A 20,804-nucleotide genomic window follows, 5' to 3' on the forward strand; every position below is an offset into this window, starting at 1 on the left:
GCCAATACAGAGAAGCTAACACAGGAGAAATATGATCTCTTTGCCTAGTTTCTGTCTGTCAGCACTCACTCTGCAGCATTTTTGATCAACTGGACAGACTGTGTACATTCAAGTTATCCACTTTTTGGATCCACTTTGTGGATAACATCTATTTGTGGATAACATACATACATTTCTTTTTAAAGCATGTAAAACTGTGTGGTTAATGGGAAACAGGGCTGTGAACAATTGCATCTGTAGAAATTGAGGGCTTCTTTGAGGTATGGTTTTTGTAATTAATTACAGTTACATGGCAGTGTGAAAACTGGTGTAAACAGGCACCTGACTAATGTTTTCAGACACTCTTGAACAATTGTGAACCTACAGCAGGATCTGAGCACTTCAGCTGAGTCTTTGAGTGTGTATGAATAAAATGTATTATTATTATTATTTCTTCCACTATAATAATTTCCGTCCATTCATTCAAAAATCACTTCCTAAAGACCAGCCCCAGGTACACCCTGCCCATCATCACCCTGCCCCCGACTCGACCCCCCCCCATACCCCCCCACCACCACCACCACTCTCTCTCGCTCTCTGCAGAGGCAGTGACGTCACCGGGCTGTCTCTCACTCCCTTCCTGCTGCATCACAACAGCCGTTAGCAGCTCGAGTAGCACCAGTGACCGGGGGGGGAATAGGATCAGGATATCCACCGCTAATTCATTGATAAAATAACTCAGTGGACGTTGCAGGACTCAACAACATCCTAACACGGGGGTAGCCGACAGGAACTGGTTGCAGTGCGATCACCCCGCTCCAGCTGTTGGGATATGGCCAGGCCGGAACAGGTTCTGCTCTTGGAGCCTCAGCACGAACTGAAATTCAGAGGTAAGAGAGGGGAGGGCCCGGCTTTGGTCGGGAGAGGAGGGGTGGCGGGGGGGGGTGCGCCTCTGCCAGCAGGGTTAGGTGCAGGGGCGGAGGGGGGGGCAGGCCAATGTTACGGTAATCAAACTGGGGAGAAACTGCAGTGCACATTTTGATAATGTTGCCCTCGTATGAGAAGAATAAGAGTGCTCTGAGAGGACGTCAGGTCAAGTGACAGCTAGCTAGCTGGATTAGCTTCCGATGGCTAAGCTAGCCAGGCCCTGTCATGCATTCATGCTGCAGCCTCTATAACAATCTCCCAAGTTGAAGACAAGAAACGTATGCCCACTGGGAAACAGCAGTCATAATAAACATGTCACAAAATAATTGCTTTCTAAATTCATAACCTTTAATTGTACATAAGCTGCAACATCCTTAGCACGTCTGGCTAGTTGACATTAGCTCTCTCTGCTCTGCTGGACAGCCAGCTGTCATTTAATAGCATGACAGCTGATAACTCTGCAACCTCTGCTACTTAATATGATTTTGCTACAGGTCATCAACGTGCCACCTTCCTTATCGTTTGGGCTCTACAGTCGCTAATAGATATTTGAGTGAAGCTCGGTATTTGGCTGCAAGATGTCACATTGCTTTAGGCCCAAATAATGTTACATAAACACATATGGTACTGTTGGATCCGTTTTTAACAGATATCAGACATCCTGACACAATATGAAATATTGCACCCTGCTCTTAGGAGTAATTAGCTAAATAGTTTCCTGCAATTATTAACAGTTTAGAGCACATCCTCTAAACACAGTCAAACTTTTACCCTATTCAGGGGTGAGCTTTGAAGGCTGCAAGCGATGACTGTTAATCTGCAGATAATTTTTTTTTCCAATGAATTGTTTGGCTGTTTTGCTTATAAAATGCCAGAAAATGGTTAAAGATAAAAAGCATCAATGATATCTAGCTTTTGTTCCTTTGTGGTTTGAACACAGTTACTGTCAAATTAATGTAATGTAATGTAATGTAATGTAATGGGGATATCAGGTCCCAATTTCCCAAAAAAATGCAACCAGTATTGTTTGGTAAGGGGTAAGGGATACCACACAATTTCGTTTTAATCAATAATTTCTAAAACACAAGGCAGTTCTCTGTTAGTTGCTTAATAACATGCACATTTAAACACAAAGCAGTTGTTTTGTTTGTTTTGTCCGTTACGTGAATACACTGAACTAAAGAGGTCATCACTGCACACATGCACACAACAGCAACAAGGATGGAAATATTGCAGCACTGAGAAGAGTGTTGATGTGAATAGGATGTGATCTAACGTGATGGATCCACATGTTATTATACTTCTTCTTTATTCCGGCTAGTATCAATGCTCAAAACAGAACTTTGTACTTCTACTTTGGGGATTCATTTGCCCACCCCTAGTGTTTGGGTTGTGAAGCTCAAAGCACCCAGAAATTATACTTCCAACAAATCCAGCAGTACCAACAGATAATGTCTCTGTTTGTCACAAAAGCCAGCGAGCTTCACTGAAGTTGCATGATCTTCAGTGATCAGCTTCAGACCTCTGTGATTCACACCTGATTTGATTGATCACACTATAAATCAGATGAGTTAACTATGAGCAACTGTTCTGATTACTGATTCATTGTTTTGAGTCATATTTAAGAAAATGTGTAAACAACTCTGGTTTTAGTTTCTGAAATGTGACTTTTCTGGTTTCTGTAATCGTCTCCCATTTACAAACAATCGAGCATGTTCATTCAGCATTGGGGTAGAAGATGTCAATGTCACAACAACATTTTCACTATTTAGAAATAAAGCAGTTTGCTGGAAACCTGTGAAACTACTGTTTAGAGGTGAATTTATGATCAACACATCTTTGTGCATACCTTTTTTTTTTAACCACATCTCACTTTTAACAGACATCTGTTGCCTCTGGTAACTATACATATTGCAGTGAGAAACTGCAGCTAATACCAGCGATAATGCAAATGAAGGTTATGCACAAAATTAGCTCCACAGGAAGAGTGAAATGACCTATCAACTGACAGCACGGGTTATATTTACAAGCACAGTGTTAGCTTAAAAAAACAATGTTGTTATGTTGTTTGCCTGCTGTGCATGTTAAGAGCACTGGTGTGCTCATTCCGGTTATCATTAGCATGTATGAAAATCCTGCTGTTTCCTCAAAATATAGCAAACTCTGGCTCTATGCCAGATTAATGCAAAAACGCACATGACTGCAGTGTAAACAGACAGAGCTTCACTCCTGACACACACACTGTCAGTGGAAGATGTAATCAGTATTATTGACCAGCCACACAGGATCACAAAACAGATTTTGCATGGCTTTTTTTTTTTATAATTTTCTGGTTAGTTGTAAACACTACAGGTGGTGCAGTAGTTAGCACTGTTGCCTCACAACAAGAATGTTCTGGGTTCGAACCTGCCGGCGGGGACCTTTCTGTTTGGAATTTGCATGTTTTGCCTGTGGATGCATGAGTTTTCTCTGGGTCCTCTGGCTTCCTCCCACACGCCAAAGACATGCAGGTTAGGTTAACTGGTCACTCTAAACTGCCCATAAGTGTAAATGTGAGTGTGAATGTTCATGTCCATTGAAAAAAATCACAATCCACTCGTCACTGCAAAGAGTCTTCTAGTCTGCTGTGGACCTGCTGAGCTCAGAGCAGGGCCAGCAATGTCCTCTGTGTCTGAACGGACTGAGTGTTCTTTTTGGCATTCAGAACTAAGAAGAACAGCTTCGTTATAGAGGTCTTTATACCGTTCATACTCTTCACATAATTAAATCAGTTTAAATATAAATAATACAGTTTAAAGCAGAAATGATTCAAATCCTAGTGTATTTTTTGTAGTCAAATAAATTAAATCATTTTGCTTGTAAACTTCTCCTCATATCCCTTTATTAAGGAAAAACCCATTATTTGATACATTTTCATTGTAACCTTAAAGTTCTTTATGTGCTCTTAAATCTTTTTAACTTAGCAGCACATGTGCTCCTTGGGTAAAAGTAAGCGTCAAGCCCTGGAATTGCATAAGCAATAATATATAACAGGGCGTCCTGATATGTGGAAATAATGGATGAAGCAGACCTGGCCCAGGCCATAATACGGTCTACTGTCTGTCTACAGCAGAGTCTTTTTTATTTTTTTGTCTTTTTTCCACTCTCATAAGACACCTCTGAACGCATTGCCCGCAGTTGCACCATGGCCTCTCTACCACAGGCAAAAAGAGAAGTTGTGTTCATATCATTATCAATTTCTAAAGCTTGTCTGTTTGCCAATTTAACTTGTCAGTAGGTCCATCTCACCAGTGAGAATGTGGAAATAAGGCTGGCGTTATTCAGTGTTTTATTTATTGTCACCAAATCCCACAAAAAGACCCAGTCTCTCAGTTCTTCCCAGCTTTCAAATCCTGTCAGTGGAATCTAACCTCAAGCCCATTTGTTGTGACTGAAGATGTAAATCTTTAAAAATAGTTCCCAAATATATGGTCTAATTTAAAAACATAAATAAATTTTGCTCAAACAGGAGTAAATACTGCATTTGTTGAGTCTATTTTCATCTCCAGATTAATACACATTCAGTGTGCTTTAGAGTATTTACAGCATCATGACAATGTGGGATTACTGGTGTGATGTGTGGTTTATTTATATGATTTTAAATGGTTTTTCGACAACTATGTCATGGAGGAATAAGCTACCGGATAGCAGGCGTTTGATACACAGGCAGTACTTACCAGCCTGATCAATGCATTGCTTGTTTTGGTCTTTTCGTGGGATTTGTTGACAATAGGTAAAAAAAAAAAATGCCAGCTTCATTCTTTAACTGGTAACTCAGTATGGAGCAGAAACACTGTTGCCATGGTTACCTGTAGTTTAATATACCTGACTTGTGAGGAAACTGTTGACTGGCTGCATGTTTGAGGTGTCCTGTTACATGATTTTAATGGAAACATTTCAGCCAATCAGAAAGGAGTACATAGGCAATGCTTTTTTTATTTTACGATTCCCATATTTTCCAGTTAATTTCCTGGAAATATTTATCATAATTTCCTGAAAATTTGCTGGTGCAATGTGTTGAAAGCAGATGTGCTGAGTGTTAAACAGACAGAAAGGACTATGTGTCTCGCTCAACATACCAGACAATACCACAAATCACATGCCTATACTCCCACTGTGTAATATGTAGGTACACAGTGTGAAGCTTCCGGAAACAGGGAGTAGGTCTGTTAGTAGCAACTTGTTAGGCCTTGGCTCAAACCACCTGTGGACCAAAATGCTAGGCTCTGGACTTCTTCATTGTTTTTCTTTTTTTGTTTTTTTTAAAATTAATTTTCATCTTCCTCAGGGGTGATATCAACAAGTCTTTACAAAAATCTCCCAACTCCACACATTTTGTCTGCTATTTATAAAATCCAGCCTTGGAGGACGACAGCTTCAAATATCAGCTCTTCATAATAGTTTTTTACTGCCATTTGCGGTTTTCGTGAGTTGGACCATATCCCAAGAAACTTTCAGGAAGTAGTAGATCAGGTGTACAGTAGTCGGTGGCGTGAGCCCCTTTCATTAAAAGCCTTTAGATGTCAAGCCAAGCTTGTGAGGGTCTGAATTTCCTCTCTGTTTTTGCTCAACGGGTAAGGGAAGTGTCAGTTGCTCGGGATGTTTGCTGAGCTGAAACTTTATCTTCAATCTGGTGTATGTGCTAATTCTGAAATAGCTTTATGTTTTCATGCAGTGCGAGTTGTGCTTCCCTCAACTGCAGACTTTATCCTCACCATAGAAGCTACTGTAGTGACCTACTTTGTTGTTTCATTAGAAAACTATATTTGAGTAGACAACTTGGCCTTACGAAGCAGTGGGGTTTGTAATGTTGCATAAGACCACAAGTTAAAATGTTTTTGGGTAAATGGAAATTGGTCAACAAATGCTGGGTTCACTGTCAACACTTTCAAGGAGTCATGAGTTGTGCTTTTCCTAAAAATATTTTCACTGCATCAGCAGCTTGAAAAACATCACCAGACCAATGATGTTTCAAAACCCAAATCAGCCCATACTCATCATGTGTCTAACCATGATGTGTAAGATAATTACAGATCTTAATATACATCAGCAAGGAAACAAAAAAAATGGCTGCAAATAAACTTGGACCTCCTTCACAGACATAATAAAATTTATGAATAATATTTGTTTTATGTGGTTTTTAACAGCACTGTAAAGTTCTAAAATGAAACTTGATTTTCCGTAAGTCTGACTTATGTAAAATGTGTGGTATTGGCACTGTGTCCACTAAGTTTGGGAAGTCTTACATCCATTCATCATTGCTCCTCACTTGACTATGAATTAGCTTTGCTTTCACTAGAGGTACTAGAAAAACACAGGAGTGACTAATGCTTGCCAGTTAGCTACCTGGATACATTTCACTGTGTAGTTTCTGGAGCGTCCCGCTTATAAAGAAACTGTTGCCAATAATAACAGGAATAAAATAATGACATGCACCTCTGTGGGTTTGTGAGGGAGCACTTAAGTGATACAAAGAATGGGATTTGTTGGAATTAAACTATGGATATCTGACCAGTGTGGCTGCACTCCCTACAAGATGTGTAATGGGTGCAGTAGCCGGATTAGGTTTGCATGTTTTTGTACTTATTGTACTCATACTAAAGCCCTTATACTGTATCAGTGTCAGACAATTAGTGCCATGTCAAGCTATTCATCTTACAAATGAACTCCTAATATTCGCACAACAGTGGTGGATGGAAGCATGCATTAATTTGCATTTTCTTTTGCCAAATTTCTTGAAATTTGGTTAAAATTCACGCTACCTTTGGATGGAAGGCCAACTAGCCATTGCTGATTAGTCAAAGCAACACATCTTCCAGATCAGGAAATGTGGCTAACATAAGCACAATATCAGACTGAATACTGAAGTGAAAAGAAATTTAATTTTAGTCTGATTATTAGGTTACTCTGAATCCACATCTGCTGTCATGTCACTGAGGCTGTGTTAGCCAGTGTCTAGATGATATAAATTGGTTCTAAACAGAAGCTGATATCGAGTATACATTGTCCGGAGTTAATATGTGAAAATGGCTTTAGTCTGAGGAATCCTGTGCTTTTATATGGTTGTTAAAATCAGAGCTAAATGGGTAATACGAAACAACTACTGTGTGTGAACTCGCTGGTTATTCCAATGTCTTCCCCACCCTTCCCGTCTTTCATGTCCTCATTTCTCTTTACTCTTTCAACCTAAGACATTGTTCAAGGTCAAACATTACCTTGACCACCATATAATTTTTTAAACCATTAGAAATCATTAGATACTAATTGGACATAGCTGCTGTCCTCCAAGGTTTGTGGCTTTTTGAAAAAGACCAGGAAAATGTGTCAAAACATAAAGTAAAGGTTTAAATGATCACCTTAAAACCTTAACTTAAAGCTATTGTCTTAACTTACCCCATAAAAGAATACTGATAAGCTGGTCATTCATGGTGGACAGATAAGTAACTTAACCTTTGTTCATCTTTTAGACTTGGCACAGTGTTATTTTGTTGTGACTTTTGTTGTACTGGTTTTCTGCATTATTGACAAATCTGTGCAGCTTAATGCATTTGGCCTTGTGAGAGCCTCAGAGAGATGTGGCCTGCATCAACAATGATAGCTGTAATTATTTGAAGCCAAACTGCATCAGCTACTCCGCTCACAGTAGTGCAGTAGTTGAAGTCTGTGATTTATAGGTTTGAGCACACAGTCTGCTCTTTAAAGTTTTTTTTTGTAAATTGATGCTCGAATTGTTTTTCTGACTGAAGAGGACAGATTAAACACCAGTAATCTAGAGGGTAATGTTAAAAGAAGAAGAAAAAAGATGGCTTAGTTTCCATCCTTGATATATTTACAGTTGCCTAGTTTTCACCAGTGTGTTACTGAGACATGTTTGGGGTTTTCAATGTGAGAAACAGACTGTAAATACTCTATAAGTCAATCTTATTTTTATGTCAGTGTAAAGACATGATGTTTAGAATATAATGTGAAGAGCTGTGTCTGCCCTAGGTTAGCTATTTATTTTCCTTTTCTTTTAAACTGTTGTCAGGGTTTTTTCTTGCTGTGTATAATGAATTTGCATTTTTATGTATTTTGATCAGTCCAAAAACTTGTTAAAAGCAGACGTTTTAAGTGTCCACCTTGTCTTCTGTCTTCACAGGTCCATTCTCAGACGTGGTCACCACAAATCTCAAGCTCTCCAACCCTACAGACAGGAATGTGTGTTTCAAGGTGAAGACGACAGCACCACGCCGGTACTGTGTCCGGCCAAACAGTGGAATCATCGATGCAGGCACCTCAATCAACGTCTCAGGTAATAAATAAGGGACTGAGGCATAAAAGTACTGTAGGACACTGTAGCCTGCCATTTAACTTTATTTACTGACTTATTTACCTAATGGAAACTTTAACAGGAATCAGTCATCAAAAAATAATTTGACAGTTATCTTAAAAGTCTTTTATCACATTAAATACAAAACATTTGCTTGTTACAGCTTCTCAGACATGACAGTCTTGCTCCATTTTCTGTATACAGCTCTTTTTTTCTTACTGTAGGTCACACAAATTATGTAATTTTAAAGTATTATTAATTGTACGTTTTGACGATTGTTGAGATTTTCTAGACTATAAGGTTGATTATGAAAGTAATCATTAGTTGCTTCTAAGAATGAATATCTGAGTATCTCTGTGGTTGTATTTGTATATTAATCCAAATAAAAACAAGCAAATGTGAGGACGGTTTAGTGTAAGCAAGGAAAGCAAACTATTGTCTCTCTAGTATCCTAAATAGGTTTGCTCTTACAAAAACATCCATGCTATTCTTCTTCCATTACGAACTATTCCCCTGTCCTCTCACCCCAGTCCCTCCTGGCAGGCCTCATTCCCAGTCATATACTTGGAGGGAGACGGGTACAGTCTAATGTTTCCACACTGCGCCTCCTATGCCATTTAGAGCCACAGACTCATTTTACAACCTCTCCTATCTGGTGTCAACAACTGCAAACTGTGTCACTGGGGCCTGGTGTCAGCAGTGGGTGACAAATCAGCAGAGTCCCCTCTGTCACTTGCTGTCATTTTTCCCCCTCATTAGGCTGAGAAAGGTCACAGGTTTGAGTCCCAAGAGAAGACTTTTCGGATAATGTAGTCAAATGTAGTCGCAAACATATAGGCATGGTCTGTAACCTCTTTCTGTCCAATCTTTGTTCAGGCAGAGCTCAAGTCTACATGGTATTATCAAAGCAGTGCACTTAACAAGATAACAAGGGCTTGTGGGTTCTTATCTTGCTGGCACTGTGCGCTTTTTAAAGTGAACACACACACACAACACAATACTTTGATAGAAAAACCCAAGTTTAACTTTAACTCACATATTGATTTTACCTATTTTGGTTGATTACACTTCCTCTTAGGAGTTTGTGGGTGTGTACAGTACTGACTGACATCTCCCTGACTCTCTCTCTCTTAGCCTCTTCTCCTTTGTTAATGAAGGTGCTTATGCCATCTATAATCAGTTGTTCTGTAGGGCACAAAAACAAAGTATCATGTGTCCCAACATCATTGTAAATAGTACAGACTAACGAACACGTATTTCACATGACTTCAGATCTTTTAACGACAGCACCTCCACTACCTGTTGCAGTTTGATTATCAGCTGATTAAGATTCAGGGTCATACCTGCTGCCTGGTTTGCACTCTTAACTGCACTTCCTTGATCTTGTTGCTATGAAACAAGCAGCGCACCGGTGCGGCCAAATGGAGTGTGGCCGTATTTGTCTTACCACCTTTAACCTGAGCAGAGATCCAGTCTACTAAAATGACTGGTGGAGTGTGCGGTTGCATTAGAACTGGTCACTGTATCAATAACCTAATGTACAAACTAATATTGGCCGATTTTTGTGATATAGTAACATTGTGTTATAGCTTAAAGGTACCCTGAGTACCCCGGTCTTAAATGCTGCATCACAGGTATTTGATCAAAATCTCTCATATCTCTCAAATCTCTCAATCTCTCATAGCACATAAGACAGTTTTAGCCGAGTGAAATAAAACCCTTCTTGGTTGTTTTATTAACATTACTAACAAAAATGTTTTTTGTGTAAAAATATTCTGAAAACTCAAATAATTCCTCCCAAAATAAGATCATCCATGTTGAGGTATTCAAGCGAGAGCATTGTTAAACCGAGTTTTTGTTTGGACAGAATCTGTAACTTGCTACAGTCGAGTTTGTCTCATATTTCTGACCTGTAATTTTTTTTAACAAAGCAGCATAACAAAACGCTGCATAGACATCCACTCTCGTCGAGGCGAGAGAGAACTGCCTGCCGCAGGATAGCTGAGGATAGACACAGCGCTTTGAAGCTCAACCCAGCTGTAACTGTATATGTTGAATGTAGCCATGACCACAGGAATGTTGCTGAGCTTGATTGGTGTCATGTAGCGGCATCCAGTGGAAAAATATGTGGCGTGAATGTTTCAAAAATCCTTGTGTCCACAAATATTGAGCTTCTTCTGGGAATGTGTCAGACGTTTGTCTGACATGCTCCCGAAGTATTATCATTCCAAGGCAGCCAGAAAACAGAAGAACATACCACAATAAAAAACTAACAATTCTTTTGTTGCTTTATCAGAATAAACTTCTTTAGCTTGTCCTTACGCTTATGTCTAATGTGTCTGTGTTATGACAGGACAAGACAAAGCGGATCTCCTGTTTTAGCTCACATCTGAGTCCATGTCCATGTTCATTTACGTGTGCCACACACAAAATTTTAGTATGCCTGATATATTGGTTCTTTCTTTAAAATGTGCCCACCTGTTGTCTGAGGTGATGCTGTTAACACTCCTGCTGAGTATTAACAGTTAAAAAGCAGAACGTCAGAACATTTGCACAATTTTGACGCTGGGAGTTTCCTCTTTGTCACAGTGACGGTAACAGAAATACTTGTTGGTATTGTTACTATAAGTATGTTTTACCACAGTATGGTAAAACTGGTGTATTAACGCCTCTCTATTCGAAAGCTTCATTAGCTATTTTACCCACCAACTACAGTTTTAGGACTTGACCTTTTAGTAGTTGTGGATTCCTTCAAAAGCATGGTGGATTGAAGCATTGGAGTTATTCCCCACCCTTGTAAATAAGCCTTGTGTTATATAGCCAGTGCTTTTTTCCTATTGGATTATTTTGAATAAGGTGGACCCAGGAGAGCATATTCAGGAGTGTGAGATCCTTCTGCCCTGAGAAGCCTGAATATGAATAAGTTTTATGAGTGTTTGCTCTTACATGTCGGTGAGTTTTCTCTCCTGGCCCGTATATGGTTGACTTCACTCTCTTCCCCGCTCCCACGCTATATTGTCTCAATAGGTTTGCTGATCTTTGACCAAGTTTTTGTGTTGAGTAATACTGTACACAGAGGACAGGGAGCACCCTTTTACATGTAAGGCTTCTCTGTAGGTTGTGAAAAGGTTGCTGATAGGCATGTGACACCGAGCCATAATGTCTCATGTGTCAATTCATAGCTTATTTCATAACATGTTGTGTCATAATGTTCAAAGTAAGGCTGACAGGTGGTTAATTTACCTCATTTTCTTGTTCAGAATTTGTTAGTATTTCGTAAATACTTGTATTGTCAAGCAGCATTTTCTATGTCAAATGCTGCTGAGAATTCACTTTAAATGGGTCAGGGAAATGCTGAAGTCTCAAGTTTTATACTTTTATTGAAGCTAGGTGACATAATACTTGGAAAATGGAAATGGAAGGCACAGTCTCAGACACAGTTTCAGGCACGTTATTTTTCCTGTAGTGAGGACATATCAAATCAATTAATTGTATTAGTCATTGTCCACATAAAAATAGCTTTTTCAGTTTGAGGATTTGCTGCTTTTGCTTTTTTCCCACAATTTGTTGATATTTTATCGACAAACCAATTAATCAATGAAACTGAAAAGAATCTTAAGTTGCAGCCCTACATGACACTGTGGTCTCTGTACTGGACTGAGCCATGAATGTTGTCAGTTGTTACACCCATATCTATAGAGTGCAGTTGAAACATAAATTTGATTAATCGATTTATCTGCAGCTAATTGATGGAAGGCATTTTTTTTCTTTGCAGATTAATCGATAATGTAAACAACATTACAAAGAATCCTCTGCAGGCATAATCTTAACCTTTACCTCTTTAAGCACTTGAAGGTAAATAGTTAGTAGTAATTCTGTTGTGAGTATCTTGTCTCACGTGGCACAGTTAATTAGTGACAGGAAAGGAAAGTTTTCTTACCTCCCTCCCTCACCCTTCTTCTTGTTCCATTCATCATCAACAAGCAGGCAGGTGATTAACATCCTGCTTGACCGTGTTGACTACAATTAGCCTATGAGTGAGTTTTATTAATGGCTACCCAGCATGAAGTAAGAATACTACATCATTCCATTAGGAGAAGTAGCTTTTTGTAAAGGTGTTTTCAAAGGCTATAAATCAAAGATGATTTAAATCATTTTTTCCCCTGCTGTGGTTATGTTTTTTCATCTCAGCTTTTGGCTCAGGACCTTTTTATGTTGCTCAAAGAACTTGCATGTTTTTCTGCCTCCATTTTCTATTATTGTCCCTTTGGACCCTAAGGTAGATGGCCGTGCAAATTGGGTCTGACTGAAACAGGACGTTCTCAATCTGTTCATGCCGTCTGTTTTTGGTTTGCGATATTGAACTGCCCTGATTGCTGTAATGGTGCACTACATCTCTGAGGCTTTCCACCCTAGGGAGAATTGGCATGTGCCATATATGAAAACCATCCTAATAGCTACTCCGGCTTTGAAATTAGGAGGTCATTTGTTTCCAGTGAAAGCCAAAGAATCACGCAGGCATTGCACACATAGTTGGTTCTGATGTCAAAATATGCCTTTGAATTACGCCCTTTTTTAAAGAGGGACAAAAAGATCAACCATCAATAGACACTTTCATCTGCTCTGTGCTTCCAGCTCACTTGACTAGAACACTGACATGAGAAAGTGATTGTAAATCATAGTTGCAGCTCTAAAATACCTTCTCAGTCATTGGAATGACATCAAATAACACACCACGGACCGAGGGGACTGATGTGGTGATGGGTTAAAGTAGTATTCCAACTCCACACCTGCTTTTTGTTAGAGTGATATGTAATGTTAAGAAAGAAAAAGGCAGGGTTGGAAGCTGTTAGCGAGATTACCCCCATGGGAATTTGTAGATCTGTCAGTGTTTCGCCGTCATGGTAACACGAACATAGAAATAAATCATCTCCACCACTTTTTCCGAGCAGCAGGGGCAAGCCCAGATTCTTGAAGACGTGGAGGCCCTAGTTTACTGTTTGACAAATACAGGGGTATTCGATACTCACTAAGTCCTCTTTAATCTGAGGAGTGAACACAAGAGTTGAGAAAGGGAAAGAGATGGAAAGTTGCTGACAAAGAAGAAGTAAGGGCCCAATCTCTGGCGTTCCACTAGTGTTTGTGTATGGGACAGAAGAATTATTTTTTTCTGAGCTTCACCTGCAAATCATGTTGTGTCCCTGCCTGTCTGCTGCTGTTTGGATCATACTGACAAGACACTTTGACATGTTTTTCTGAGCCTCCTGAGGATGAGGCTTAAAATAGGGGGGGAAACTGGGAGAGTCATTACAAAACAAAATGATCATATTAATTCTATGTTGGGACTTAGTGGTCACACAGTATGCTGGTGCATAACATTTGTCACTGATCATCCCCATGTTTTCTGTTACTTCTAAGTTTTTAACTGTTAACTAAAGACAAATAAAGGTATTTAGTGTCTTGGAAGACTCTTATTACAGCCTTTTTTTGCATCTGAACCTATGTCTGTGAATTGAGGGATTTTTTTACTCATTTTCACAGAAATAAGCAGAGATTAGAGAAAAGTCTGGAAAATATCAACAAATGTGTATAGCAGAACAGTATGGTCTGATTTATCTTGTGTGCCCTTAGAGTTGCCCTGACCCCAGAACCACTGCCCAGAGGTATCGTTTTAATAATCCTACAGAGCCCATAGGTTTGCTGGGATTTTATAGCCTGCTCTTAACATTTCTTTTCACCTTAGGTGTGTAGGATTTATGTGTTCTTTCCTGCGCTGACACTGATTGTCATTTTGTGTTTCAGTTATGCTGCAGCCTTTTGACTATGACCCCAATGAGAAGAGCAAACACAAGTTCATGGTCCAGTCCATGCTAGCACCTCCTGACATGACTGACATGGAGGGAGTGGTGAGTGTGTCTCATCTTCTTAAAATAGTTTTTCACCATCATTCGCAGTATCTGCAGGTCTTGAAAAGTCTTGAAAAGCATTGAAAAGCAAGCAGATATTAAAAGTAATTTACAAATATTTTTTCTTCTTCAATAACATTAACTATAACTTTTTCTGTATGTAAACTACAACTACAATTTAACAATTTTAAAAAAAATTTTGGTTGATCTATCCATCAGTTATCTGCCCCTTATTTAGGTCCAGGCCACATTAACTGGTTTTCTGTCACTTTTTGAATGTAACCCTGAAAAAGGAATTAAATATCATTCTGTGTGGTATTAAAGTCTTAAAAAGCCTTAAATCTAATTTAGTGAACACTACAGAAACACTGATCAGTGTGTATTTATCTGTGCCAGGGTTTGCCAGTGCTTTAAAACAAAAATGCCTTGCACGCAAGTATTGTAGACAGGTAGACACTGTTATCAACGTTGCCTTTAACATTACAGGAAATACATCCTTTGAAGCTAACTGAAAGGAAAGAGGCGATTGATTGATTATCCAGCCTGGATAAGAGCCTGCATTGCAGACACACAGCAATAAAAAACACAGTTTAGTCAGAACAGCATGTGTGGTCTCAAAGTCATCTTTGCGGTCACTGGCCCACATACATGCAGTAGATCATCACGAACACACCAGCAATTGTCCTGAGAATTTGATATGACATTTTGACTCTCACACACAGGCAACCTGAGTGACGGTAACAAAAAGAGACACTGCACTGAGGCAGAGCCTGAAACCCAGTGGGGTATTTTGCAAACCTGTGATTTTAACAGGGTTTTGACATGAAAGTAGATTTTTGGTGCTGGGTTTTAAGAGAATCACAGAGACAGACTACAGTCCTCCTGGTGGTAAAACTCTGTCCATTGTTGTTTCACACAAGATGTGGAGGTGGGGAACAATGGACAGAGCAGATCTCCCTGATAACAGTCCAGCTGTTGATGAAAATGAGAGACATTATGCACCTCTAAACTAAAATAAAAATGGAATTGTTGTGGATTTAGGCAACTCAGTCCATTTTTTTGTGGAGTTTCAGTCAGCACCGTCAGAACTGTCCCTGTTCGTTTTTAGTAAAAATTTAAATGAACTTAAAACATCAATTTAATGACCAGCTGATCTGGGCTCAAATCATGTTGAGTGATTAATTATATCACTGCGAAATTTGGTTACATGCAGCTGGGAAGTGCTAACAATCCTTAATGTCCCTACTGGTTTTACGTCATTCTTTGACCCCTATGACTGTGAAAACAGTATTTAATTGCAATCTAAGTGGTATTAAAAAGCTCTTAAATTTAATTAAGTGACACCAACCCTGTTTGTTTTGTTCTGTATTTTTCACCAACCATTGCAATCTTCCCTCTTGCTCTGATTAAATAAATCCAGTGGAAGGAGGCTAAGCCAGAGGAGCTGATGGACTCCAAGCTGAGGTGTGTTTTCGAGATGCCAGTGGAGAACGAAAAAACGGTAAGCGAGTTCTCTTGCCCCCCTCTTCTCTTTATCTCACTGTGTTGGAGTTTGTTGTCACTACAAATTGGATATCAGAGAGACTTCAGGGACCGAAACATCTCGTTGCTTCCTTAGTATTGTGAAAATCATATTAATTGGCCTTAGCAGGGCACCACAACATACTGCATTTTTAATTGTCAGTGTGTCATTTTTTATTTATCATGAACTGGTTTTCACCAAACGTAAACAGAGTGATACCGTTTATTGCTTCCTTCTGTATAGTATAACATTTGTTAATATTTGTCCCAAGGAGGGGGTACATAATTTATAGGGATACAGTGTTTATTATTGTTTTTCGTCACTCATCCACACCTTTTTTTTACTGCTCTGCTGTATCCACCTTTTCTATCCTGTTTCTGTTTCATCTGTCCCATCTTTAGTCTTTATCTCCTCTTTTGCTCTCATTCTTATTCTTAATCTCTCCATCTTGTCTATACTGTCTCTTTTTTAGCACTGTTCTCTCCCTCTTCACCTCTTTCTCCATTTTTCCTCCACCTCCACCTTTCTCTTCTTGCCCTCCCACACTTTCAGGCATCAGCAGCCGTTCAGAGGGCCACCTTGTTCATTCTCACATGCAGTTTATTATTGTTGCGATTCCTCTCAGACCCCGCACAACTGTAGAGACATTATCTCGTCATGATATGAGCTAAGTCAACTGGCTTCACGAACACCGGGAGGGGAAGGGACCTGTGGTAGTTGTTTTCAATTCATTATGAGCTGTGCCATACATACACATGGCCCCCTGTCAGCATTGTGCTCCACAGAGTCCTTTAGACAGAGATAACGCTGATAGAAACCAGCTTGATCCACTTATGAAAGGCACCCCTGGGTGAACTCTTCTACAAACAGAGATAGGAGGCACTGAACAAGCATAAAAACTTGCAAAGAGGCTGGAGCACATTTGATGGGTATACAGAGCAGGCTTTATTCCATAAGCTGATGTTTTGGCACGAACGTGTTTTCTTCAGAGCTTAAAGACTAAAACAAATCACATCATACAGTATTTAAAGCTTCCAGGACACCTGGATATGCCTGCCTGTGTAAAAGGGACAAGAACAATGAATAAAATCTTACGCAATATATAAATATTTATATACTCTATGTATATACCATTCATTAAAACCAGTTACTGTTTTTTATGTTGTGGCTGATCAGTGTAAAGTAGCTACTGATCTGTGGTTTACTTTCATATAATGACGTGGCAATAGCGTAGTCCTCCTTCTTATGCCAAATGGCTGGCTTATGTTCTGCAGTATGAATTCAAAGCTTTTTTTGTTTGGCCTATGTAAGTCATGCCACATGGGCCTCTGAGCTAATAAATTACAGTACATTAGTTGTATTGCAGTTAATGAAGCTGTTGATTTTTTTTTTCTTTTTTACCCCTGCTACGGTAAAAGAAAACTTTGCTGTTGAACATATTGTCACAATACACACTTAGTTTTCATGCTTGTTTCCTTGCCTACAGTTTGTAACCCCACAGTTCTGAGTATGTTGGCTACATAGTGGACTGTAGAGATAGGAGGTTTCAGATTCAGAGGCTCTGTGTTCCTGCAGGCCTGTGTTTTCCATACACACTGAACATAAAAGTCTGCAAGTCCCCAAATGTAAACTGCAGGCAGATGCCAGCCAAGCCATTGCTCAGAGTTACCATAGAAACATTTAAGCAACAACGGTGCATATTAAGTTATAACTCGTCCCCCCTGTAACCCACTTACAGCATGACATGGAGTCCAACAAGATGATGTCGGCCAGCTTGCTGAAGTCAGACTCCTCTGCGCTGCCTGCGAAGTCACTGAGCTCCACCCTTGATGATGGGGAGGTAAAGAAGATCATGGAGGAGTGTAAGAGGCTGCAGATGGAGGCTCAGAGGCTACGGGAAGAAAACAAACAGATCAGGGTGAGTGAGAGGAGTTGAGGACCAGAGTTAGTTCATTTTTCTGTTATTAAGCTTTAGTTCCCATTTCAGTGGTTCACTGAATACACAGGTACCCCTTTAGTCTTCCTGTCAGAGATAACAAAGGGTGTGCAGGGTTGCACCAAGGAATTTGTTTAGTGGGTGGTAAATCACTGATGAGACAAATCCAGCTGGTCAATACGAACTTTAAAGTAACTTCAAATGGATGCAGACTCATTCTGGTGACTGTCATACCAACTTTTTCTTAAGCTATTCTTATTAATTACCAGAAAGCAAACCTACATTGTTATCGATCAGCCATTCACCTGCTGAGCTGAATCTGACAGATCCTGATTCATCTTGTCATCTGTGTTAGACAACGGTTTAAACAATTGCCTCACTCATTAAATCTTGGGCCTTTGCTGTATGTGATGTAGCTCCACTGCTCGTTTTCAAAAATTATATCTCATGAAAACATAACTGCTTAAGATTTGTTCTGGTTTGTACTGTACTTAATCTTCACACAACTGCTATATGACTATTTTCATTATTGGAGAATCTTCAGGTTATTTCCTTGATCAGTTATTTCGCACTGTACATTGAATCTTGTGTAACATATGGTTTAGTTCAAACAATCTGTAGCTTCAGGCTTAAATCAAAGACAGAATGTAAGTGTTACTCCACCAAACGAACAGAGAAGAAAACCTCCCGTCATCTCAATCATCAAAATTAGCAGATGACATCACTGAACATCCAGAGTCACATTTGTTTCTGTACTGATTGATGTTCACAATCAAGATAAGTAAATTAAATGGAAATTTGAGACACGCAAAGTTGTTCTTCCAAATGGCTCCGCAGTATCCTTCGCCCTTTTCTGTATTTCTTTGAACAGAGAAAGTAACTCAAGATTGAGGTTTGCATTAAGCGAACCTTCTCGTATCTATAATCAGCCGGAGACCTCAGGGTTCAACTCTCATAAAGCAATTGCGCAAATCAATGAGTGTGCCATCAGTCACAGCAATCGATAGATTAAGGTTTAAAAAATTGGGTTTTGTTAAGGTTTGGTTGGAAATGAGTCACACACACACACACACACACCACAGACAGCCAAGAAACAGTCGTCCTCCCCTCAAACACCACCACCACCACCTCCTCCCCTTTAAGTTCTTGCCAGAGGCAGAACAACTGTTGGCTGCTCCTGCGGCTTAGATTAAACTAACAGAGAGCCCCCCCACCCGCTGCTGGGAAATGAAGTGTGTTAAAGCCTGGCGCCTTCTGTGTTCCTCGGGGGGATTGGGTCAGATGAAGATTTAAACAGATCCTATTTCTTTGAGCTAATAAATAAATACTCCCTTATCTTGTTGACTGATTGACAAACTGATCATCTCTTTTCATCATGTTGTCTTCTTTCTTCTCCATTTCTACAAACTCACCCTTTTTTTTATCACTCTCTCACCACCACCACCTTACTTCCTCTTCCCACTCGCTTCCTTTCTTTCATCATTTCTCAATTATTTCCTCTCCCCTCCTCCCCATTTCAGGAGGACGATGGTCTGCGGATGAGGAAGAGTAACGTGATGTCGTCTCAGCACACCGCAGTTGGCATGAAGAAAGAGGAAGGGTTGAGCGCCCGCACGGTGGCCCTCATCATGCTTTTCTTTGTGGTGGGCGTCATTGTGGGCAAGTTGGTCTTGTAGAGCGCAGAGCAGTCCGGTTGGCCGCAGCATGCTTTCGGGGGATGAAAACAAAACATGGGATCTGGGATTTTGGATCAGAAAATGCCATATCCGCTGGGTGGGGGGGGGGAGTGGTCCAAGTTTTGATTCAGTCTAATTTATGTAAAAAAAAAAAATCAAAGGTAATGTATGAGAAAAAAGAAAAAGAATCACCTTATGAACAAACCTACTGTTACAGGTCTTGCCTCTACGTAATCATCACATAATCATTCTGGCCCTCTTCCCAAAGTTTCATATATACAGATGACTGGGTCTGTGGGTGGGGGGTAATGGAAACATGATTTAATGCTAGTGTTTCAGACCAATGGATTTTCTAACACCGGCAAGGTAGTTTTGGTGCGACTGAGTCAGTTTGCAATTGTGCGAATGTCATTTTAGTGTATTGTTGTTTCTTTTTCTAAATGACGGAGGCCAGAGCCTATGTACATGTATACGTACAACCCCCCCCCCCCCCCCCCCCCCCTCCCCCTCCCCCCCACTGTACAGTATATCCAAATGTTCCTTCCAGCTAAACCCCCTTTAAGGAAGGGATTTACCAGAGAGATGATCCACACAGTCGGGGTTTTACACAGGGCTATCAAACTGACTCCTCCAATCAGAGGCTTTGTAAAATCAGCTCGTCTTTGATTGTGGAACAACCTTGATCAGTGTATGAAACACTATATCATAGGTATTTTCTTTCCACGTGTCCTTTTTTTTTGTTCAGTCTACCTTATTCCTTTCACCTATCACTAGGTGTTCACCACATCCCTGGTTGTCAGAGGGGGATGTTTGATTGCATGCATTCACACAGTGTTGCATCTGGACTTTTGAATCTAATTTAATTGCTTTTATAACGGTGATTATAATAATTTTATCATTTGGCTGTAGGTTTGCACAACTACATTTTCTGATTTTTGTTTTCTCTCTTTTCTGTTTTGTTGCATTTTTATGATTTTAAGTAATTTTTTTTGTTGTTGTTGTTAGGGTTGCAGCGTTTAAGAATATTGCAATGAAATGAGATTTGTAGGATTAGGATCATTTAAGTGTAATGTTCTCCAGATGAAAGCCTTGCCTTGTGACCTGTTTGGGCAAGTTATTCTCAGGCCAAGAAGGAGGTATATATACAAAACATTAACATATATTATATATACACATGCACACGCAAACACTCAAAGCATGCATACATATAGCGAGAAACCACAAATGGGCAGAACGTGCATGTAGAGATAAATAGTTTTGTGTTTTCCTGACAACATCAACACCACCAAGGTCCAGTTACTGTGTCCTAACACAGGGAACTTGGTCTTTTCCAGCTATTTTTTTTTCATACTTAGCTAATGAGCCATACATTTGTTAACATTCTGTTTTGTTTGGGCAAATGTATGTCAGAAATGAATTGAGTGTTTTTCTGGCTGCTGCAGTTCTCCACTGCTGGTCATTTTGCTGTCTTTTTTTCCCTGTTTTTCTTTCACTGCACTACAGGCCTTTG

At 39.8% G+C, this 20,804-nt stretch overlaps 1 protein-coding gene across 1 annotated transcript; it reads left to right on the forward strand.

Moving 5' to 3' along the window:
* Positions 1-626: 626 nt before the first annotated feature.
* Positions 627-19,490, forward strand: vapb (VAMP (vesicle-associated membrane protein)-associated protein B and C). The gene is made up of 6 exons (XM_041034532.1): positions 627-869; positions 8,084-8,236; positions 14,057-14,160; positions 15,581-15,661; positions 17,421-17,600; positions 19,139-19,490. The coding sequence occupies exons 1-6, from the start codon at positions 812-814 to the stop codon at positions 19,292-19,294; spliced, it is 732 nt and encodes a 243-aa protein (XP_040890466.1). The 5' UTR covers positions 627-811; the 3' UTR covers positions 19,295-19,490.
* Positions 19,491-20,804: the final 1,314 nt, after the last annotated feature.

The sequence above is a fragment of the Toxotes jaculatrix genome, chromosome 3 (genome assembly GCF_017976425.1).
Source record: "Toxotes jaculatrix isolate fToxJac2 chromosome 3, fToxJac2.pri, whole genome shotgun sequence".
Taxonomy (NCBI): Eukaryota; Metazoa; Chordata; class Actinopteri; family Toxotidae; genus Toxotes; species Toxotes jaculatrix.

Excerpts from the sequence above, each read along its gene's own strand:
- vapb (XM_041034532.1), top strand. The coding sequence starts at position 812 with ATGGCCAGGCCGGAACAGGTTCTGCTCTTGGAGCCTCAGCACGAACTG. Across the intron at positions 870-8,083 it reads GCACGAACTGAAATTCAGAG|GTCCATTCTCAGACGTGGTC; the intron begins GTAAGAGAGGGG and ends CTGTCTTCACAG. Across the intron at positions 17,601-19,138 it reads AAGAAAACAAACAGATCAGG|GAGGACGATGGTCTGCGGAT; the intron begins GTGAGTGAGAGG and ends TCCCCATTTCAG.